Source organism: Anopheles aquasalis, chromosome 2 (assembly GCF_943734665.1).
Source record: "Anopheles aquasalis chromosome 2, idAnoAquaMG_Q_19, whole genome shotgun sequence".
NCBI lineage: Eukaryota > Metazoa > Arthropoda > Insecta > Diptera > Culicidae > Anopheles > Anopheles aquasalis.
In genome coordinates this window covers 39,935,001-39,942,500 of record NC_064877.1, presented here as the reverse complement: position 1 = coordinate 39,942,500, position 7,500 = coordinate 39,935,001, and the positions used below count along the sequence as shown (strand labels likewise).

General features: G+C 43.8%; 2 protein-coding genes across 2 annotated transcripts in view; one reads left to right on the top strand and one right to left on the bottom strand.

Annotated features, from left to right (window-relative positions):
* The window catches only part of LOC126571211 (RCC1 and BTB domain-containing protein 1), a 1,383-nt gene extending 53 nt beyond the window's left edge, over positions 1-1,330 (top strand). The window contains exons 1-3 of the mRNA XM_050229537.1: positions 1-59; positions 137-632; positions 698-1,330. The exon at positions 1-59 is cut by the window's left edge and continues 53 nt beyond it. Coding sequence (XP_050085494.1) covers positions 1-59; positions 137-632; positions 698-1,208 — 1,066 coding nt within the window. The 3' untranslated portion in view covers positions 1,209-1,330. The remainder of the gene's footprint in view (positions 60-136; positions 633-697) is intronic.
* Positions 1-3,875, bottom strand: part of LOC126571212 (ADP-ribosylation factor-like protein 3) — a 5,777-nt gene extending 1,902 nt beyond the window's left edge. The window contains exon 1 of the mRNA XM_050229538.1: positions 3,864-3,875. Coding sequence (XP_050085495.1) covers positions 3,864-3,875 — 12 coding nt within the window. The remainder of the gene's footprint in view (positions 1-3,863) is intronic.
* Positions 3,876-7,500: the final 3,625 nt, after the last annotated feature.

Below are 7,500 nucleotides of genomic sequence, written 5' to 3'. Positions count from 1 at the left end.
TCGATTATGGATCATTGGATTGAATCCTTTTGATCTGCGAGGAAACTCTTTGTTGCATGGTTTGTATTTTATAATCTCTTAATTCAAACCTCCGCTATATTATTTGCATTTATTTTCATATCTTTTCCCCTACCAGAGATCGACCTTCATAATTTGATAAAGCAATCGGATAGAAAATCGCCACCGCTGCTCATTCGTATTGGCCAACTTCATGCATTTCTAGCTCAAGGCAAAACTCTTTACGTATTCTGCATATTAACCGAGGAACGGAAAACAGTGGAATTTGCGGATAGTATAGTTGCTTTAGAAGTCTGCAACAAGTATTGCCTGATCTTACTTGAAACCGGGCGTATCATAAAGTACGATTCCAATGAGGATCGATCGGTAACACTTGATTTTCTGGGAGTTGAAGATAAAGGACAGCCCGATGAAGAACTCGACGAGGTCGTTACACATTTGAGTTGCGGAGAACATGTCGCCGTAGCGTGTTCCACGAAGAACACCGTCTATAATATTCCCAACAAGACCGTTATCCTTCCGAAACACGTGCGCGTTTCGAAAATAGTATCAGGATTCGAACACAGCCTACTGCTCACAAGGAATGGAGACGTTTACAGCTGGGGTGCTGGATTGTAAGTAAAATGGTTTTTGGGTGCGACTCACGCAGTAGTAAGACTTCTAGAGACTTCTTTTGCAGACGCGGTCAGCTAGGAAATGGGGAAATTTCCACCTCCCAGGACCAACCACAACTCATCGATGCACTAGCCGGTGTGAAGATCGTGGACATCGCTGCGGCCGGTTGGCATTCATCTGCCGTTTCATCGTTTGGAGATCTGTATACGTGGGGCTGGAACAATCAGGGTCAGTTGGGGTTAGTAGAAGCAAAGTTCCAGGGTAGAGTGGTTTCGCAACCCCAACTCATAACCTTTGCCGATGACCAGGACATCTCAGTGACGAGAGTTCATTGTGGAATTGGACATACAGTAATAGAAGTGAAAGAGGCGGGTGAGACTGAAGAGAGTATATTAATAGCAGGGTGTGATTTACGAGAACGATTCAAATACGATCGTGCGACTGTTGCTCCTTCATTCGAAGGTTTCCGTAAACTGCTTCCACCAATCTCGCCAACAGAATGTGAAAGACCATTGGAAATCGGTACAGGACCGTATCAGGTGTACTTCCTGCAACGAAGTGAGGGTGTACAATAAGTAAAAAAGCTGTGTAAATACTACACAGTGTCCTTGGCCCCATTTTGTGTCACTGCCATGTCCGAGTGGAATATAATAAATGATAAACGCTTAAATAAACCAACAAACTATCCCGCGGATACTGAACCATGCTGGACGCATAATGTTTTGTTTTTACATTTTCTTCGCACAACCAAATGTAGGAAACGACGCCATAAAACATGAACGCACCGCAAGGCAAGCATAATCGTTCCGGCATTGACATGAAACCAACCCCGGCGGGTTGAGACTCGTTTTTTTAATGTTTGTTTTGCCGCGTGGATCGAGCACAGAAACCTTCGGAATGCAGGACGTTCAAGGTTTCTTCGGCTGGCCAAAAACTGGGAAACAAAATGAGGTCACAGCCGCTGCTGCAGCATCCTTCCACCAAACCGGAGGACAGCCAGACGTCCGACAATTGAAATGTACGCCGCCGACAAGCCGACAAGTTCGCATGAGCTGCACTTTTTCGATTGCCGTTGCACCGCTCCCTTAACTCTCCCTTTGCAGTGATCATCTTCCCTTTAACCAATTCTTCATTTCTGCTCCTACACTTTCGCCGCAATGCTTCCTCGAATATCTCGCTCGACTCGAATATGAAACGGCGTGCACGGACAAAAAGAAAAGAGACGCCAGAACGATCATGAAGCGAAGAGCTGGCCTGAAATGCCTGGCGTGACGCGCAAGAGCAACCACTTCTGGTTGAGCCAGACAGACTGGGTCGAACCCCCCGAAAAATTGAGAGTGAAAATAAGATCAAGGCCAGCCGGTTTCTTCCTGTCGTAAAATGCAACTTGCACCACTCGGCCACTGCCGGCTGCACACAGACGCGGCCATGCAATGAGTTGCAGTGGAAGAAGATGCGAAGAACACGCGATTGCCAGCGTGAGAGTGCAACTGCACCGTGTGAGGGGAGGGCAAGAGTTGGGAACGCGGCGAGGGGGAAAGGGGTGGCTGGCCCTGTCCGAAAATAAGCGAAAACAAAATTATGAGGACGAACAAAATGTATACTGCTGCTGCTGCTGCGGATGCGACGGATGCGGACAGGAAGGAGCGACGACACAACCGAAACCGGTCCACTGGTTCGTTCCGATCCGGTCAACCAGCCCATCCCCCCTGGCCAAAAAGGCTGGCCATTAAATTGTTACGGCCAGTGAACAGTTTCACTTTTTTCCTGCCTTTTGGGGCATGTGTTGCGTTCCTCTTTATGCAGTTATGACGACTCGTATGCGTATGCGTATGTGCGTGCCGTTGGGTTCTTAATTTTTTGTTTTTTGGAGCCAATTTTGGAGCTGCCGCTTCCTTGTTGCATGTGCCGCACTCATGTGGGCATGTGCAGATACAGTGAATTAGTGCAGAACCAATTTTTTGGGGAAGGCGTACGCTGTCGGCTCGGGAGAATCAAAAGAACCGTTGTTCCGTTTTGGGGTGCAGTCCTCCACATTATTGGCTTCACTTTTTGTGGGGTGGCCGAAAACGGACAGTTCTGTGGCTTTTATCTGATGGATGGATGGATGAGCCATCGCACCACGACACGTTGACGCAGTTGGTCCGCCTCATCGAGACACCGTGTGGCAATGGCAATTTGGAGTATTCTTTGTTCAACCAGCGCTGCGTGTGTGCTGCGTCGCCGTTCTTATGGAATGGGGTCACATTATCATATCTTAATGGTTATCCTGAATTTTAAGTTTTTTTTTCTGTTGCTGCCAATGTGCAGGTCAATGAGATGTAACTGCATTATGCAGCAAAAAGCCAGCATAACACGCTGGTCTGGTAATTTTGTTTATGATGGTTAATTTTGAACAGCCTTGAAGCAAAAACGTTAATAACTACTCAGATAATTTTGCTGATTGACTGCAAGCCCTTTTTGGGGATCCTCTATGTGAAAAGTTATGCAAAAAAAAAAAGAATTCAAAAGTTAGGCTACGTTACAAATTCTTTGTTGTAAATTTGTGTAACGATAATAGCAAAAAAAAAGACTGTCGAATAAATCATTTTCTTTGTTCCATTGTGCGGAAGCGACAGCAGATTCGCAACGGGAAAAGCAAAAAATTGCCCAAAAGGTACAGGTGGTGTTGTCTGTTGAACGTGTATTAATACATCTTGAGAACACCTTGCGAGATCTTGATGATTGAGATAGCTGAAAACATACAGTACGACAAACAGTTATAATGTTTATGTTTGCTCCCAAGCATAACAGGAAATTCGATCCGCAAAAAAGGAAACAACAATGGCAATGAAAATTGAATGTCTCACACCAACATGGATGATACAAGTCGAATGGTATTTCCTTCCTTCTTATACTTCTACTAATTTACTTATACGTTATAAACATTAATATAATCTTTAGCGGATTCATTATAAAAAAATTATACAAAATATCATTTTACAACTAATTCTCCAATCGACACCTCACCCCACTGGTTAGGACGGTTTAATGAACGTCCCTGAATTGTGGTCCATCCCGTTGAGTCAACATGAGTCAGTCGTCGGTCTTGAGTGCGTCTCCCAGACGCCGCTAGCGAAAAATGTGGAAATAATCTAACGCACACATGATCGTATGGGGTGGTGAAGAAAAAAAAAACGGTGGCAGATAGCGACGCTTGGGCAAATAAATGCGCAAAAAAAGTACGAAGCAAAAAAACACATCAACCCGGACCTACCCTAATGTGTTTTGAAGTGTGACTCGCAACGGCCGCCATTCGGGTTCAACGAATTAGAATCGTTGAACTCGCGGCCGATGCCACGGTTGGGCGACATCAGCCGGTGTTCCGTGCATTATGTGCGCCAGTTCTGGTCGTCTTGATGACAATGCTGTCTTATTTGGATTTTCCTCTTTCATATTTTGTTTCTTTGTATTTTCTAACGTATGCTTTTCGTATATCAAATAACTATTAAGCGATATTAAAACCATATTATTCATATTTCTTTCCGTGAACAAACACAGCAATCGGATCGCGAGAACTTTCTACGATCGCGAGTGGCAGGGTATTGTGTTTGTACAGCCGCCCCTTGTGCGCCGCTATCGTCCCCATATTGGTCTGTGTCTCATTTTCGCAAGCTCTCCAGCCCAGACGGGCGAGCCAACGCCACCACCATCCCCGTCCAGTAATGCCGTTGTGCGGTTTCAAGGCCACCAGCCGTCTGGTCTCTCAAACAACCGACCAAAAGTCTGGTCTGGCGATGGAGGCGCAGCATTATCGTTCGTTCGAGATTGTTTACATGACGATGTCGGCCTGGGGGTGGTGGCCTGTGAGTGCACCCCTCTACCTCCCCACCGCGGCCATGATCGTTCCATCTGGCAGCACTTGAACCGCCGTCCCACCGAAATGAGGTTAGAGGTCCGTTGCGGGGCGTATAAAATCTGTGTTCCGGGGACTGACGATGATGTTTTGTTCCTCTTTTAGGGGTACGCTCTTATTTTCGGAAGTGCATCCGACTGTGACCTCATTTCGCTTTCACGCTGTGTTCGCCGTCCCCGACGATCGGTTCCATCCCTCAGTGCATCCCTCTGTACGAATGCTTGCGCAATTTTTGACCACTCGTTGACCACTCAGGCGACGGCCGTGCTGCCTGTCCCAGACACCGACGAACAGGCAATCATCAATTGCTTGCCACGCTTTGCACGGAAACGGTATTGCTGATAAAAATAGGAGCAGATTCGGACGCGAACCCTGCATTATCGCAAAGGTTCGCGCGATAAAACCGACCGCGAGCGTCCCCAGAGCCGTGGGTTGATTTAGGTCAGTTACTGATATTTCGGTTATGTGATCCACGAAATTGGCGAACCGAATGGTGGAGAATGTAGGTCACTGGCTGCCGGGTTGTATCAGTTCAGAAAGAGCTGGGCGCTGGGTGTGTGTCTTTCTCGTGTAACGCGGTCATAGAAGGATGGAAAGTGGACAGCAAGCAATCTTGGTGGTAAAGAACAAACCGATTATACACAACGATTGGAATGTGCTACGTGCTATACGCTCCCTTGCGATAAAGTAAACGTTCTTTCAAAGAAACCGTAATCATGTTTTTAATTTACTTTTATTACAGTATAATAAATACTGGTTATATTCCAAATTCACATTATAAATATATTACAATAATTATTTTTTTTTTCTTGTCTACCACCGGTTTCCTCATGATACATATCATTTTTTCTTCCTCTGTCTTGCCGTGTATCGGAGTGTGTTTCTGTGTGTTTCTGTGTGCATGTGGTTCTCATCATCTGATTTTATTTCATATTTTATCCTGGCTAATTCTAGCTCCGTGTTCACTGCTACGTGCTACCACATGTGGATGGCATACGCCATCCTCAGGAGATTCCTCCGGCGTGTGGCAATTCGTGGCGAAACAAACGCGTTTGAAGTGACAAACCGCCCCGAGTTTGCTTGTGGCGACCACTCGATACGCTAGCTTCAGGTTTGCTTCTAAAAGAGTCTAGCGTTCCTTTTCCCAAATCTTAGCCCATCCAGTCAGTGGTCAAGACAGTGTCATTGTCCTGCACACGATGGCTGTTCGCTCCATTCTGTTCATGTTTCCCGTTTTTCAATAACAATCCCACAACGTTTAATATGCGTTTCAACATTTAATGGATAGATCTTCTCGAGTCACCCGCTGCAATTGAATTTACACAATTTGGTGTACACAATATTTCCAGTAAGTTATCTTCTGTTATAATTTCGTTTTTTTTAATTTTGCTTCTTCTGATTTCATTCCCATTTAAATTTCGGCTCAAACGATCCAAATGCGATTGGGTTAATTTTTCGTAGATTGGGGTTTTCACTTATTAAGCATTTTTCCCGTGCTGACAGATGATGTTTAACTCCAAAGAGGAGAGTTGCTGCCAATATCCGGGGCCATGTTTATCAAGTCTTGTTCTTACCTTGTTTGATCGTATCTTATATCATCCGATCAGTTCGATTTCTAATGTTTGTTTTATCCAAAATATGTGGCCACACTCAATGGCTGATTTCCCTTCAACGCCCCACAATATTCCATAGAATCCGACGAGAATATTTTGCGTTTTTACTTCTTTTTAGGTTTTGTTTTATCTATACTCCCAACAATTTTACAGCTTTCTATAAAAAAAAAACGGAAAGGCAATGATATCGTCACCGATACTCGTTTGTTTCACCATCCCCATTTGTTTCCTTTTCCTCTGTGCTTGTGAATAGATGCATTTTACGTTTTAATTTGTAACGAGTGCTACAAGTCGCATTGGAATTGTAGGTCTTCTTTCAAACGTGTTGTAGTGTGTGGATTGTAATTTTAATTTGTTTTGGATATGGACTTTCGGAATGTTGATTCTGGAGGTGGATTTGGTCCCAAAACAGTTTTTGCTAGCGCTGTTTGATTCGGTTTTTGTTTGTTTCATTTTCTAAGGGTTTGTTTAAACAGCAACTCACGCTTATGTTTCCGAGATGGGATCCTGTTTCATTGTTTTAACTCCCGGATCAATTTCTCATTTTCTAGTTTAGCGATTGAGATGTGGCCGGGATGCTTCTCGAAATCGCATTACAAAAACATCAGAGGATTTGTAAAATCCAAAATAGCAACTAGAGCATGGTAACGAAAATCGTAAGGATTGGTATTCTTCATTCTCTAACCAACAACTGCTGTAAAACAGTCTTCTGGCTGGTAAAAAAAAACATTGTTCTAAGTACTTGCAGTAAACTATTCTTTTTCGATAGCTCCAGGACTTAGGGATGCTGGGGTGTCTCAATGTAATTTTTTTATCAGTCTTTGTTCTGCTTGTTTCGGTTTTGTTTTACTTTATTTTGTTCAATTTCTCTGCTCAGCGAATTTCTCATTCTTTTCGTTCGCCTTTTTATGCACGAGAACACATTGCCTAAATATACGAGCCAACAGTGAACAAAGATGTTTTGTTCCAGATTGAATCCATTGTTGCTTAGCTTGCTGTTGTTGTTGCTTGCTGATTTGCTGTCAAATACACCACGTTACTGTTTTGGTTGAAGGGTACACGATGTTTTTAATAAAAGTGGGTTGTTAAATTTCTGGACTATTGATTTCTGCCTGTATTTCGATGTCATAATGCCAGTGGATTTGTTTATTATTCCAGTGTAATGTTCTCTATGTGTTCTATTGCATGTTCATATTTGGGGACTTTGCTGTTGTAGTTGTTGTTGATCGATCGAACAGTATCGAGTGAATCCAAGGCAATACCATCATGATTGGGTGCGACTCTCTTGCGATGGTACATTAAGTTTTAACAGTTTTTAATAACTTGGGTTGAAAACGAAAGATGATAAAACAGATAAAA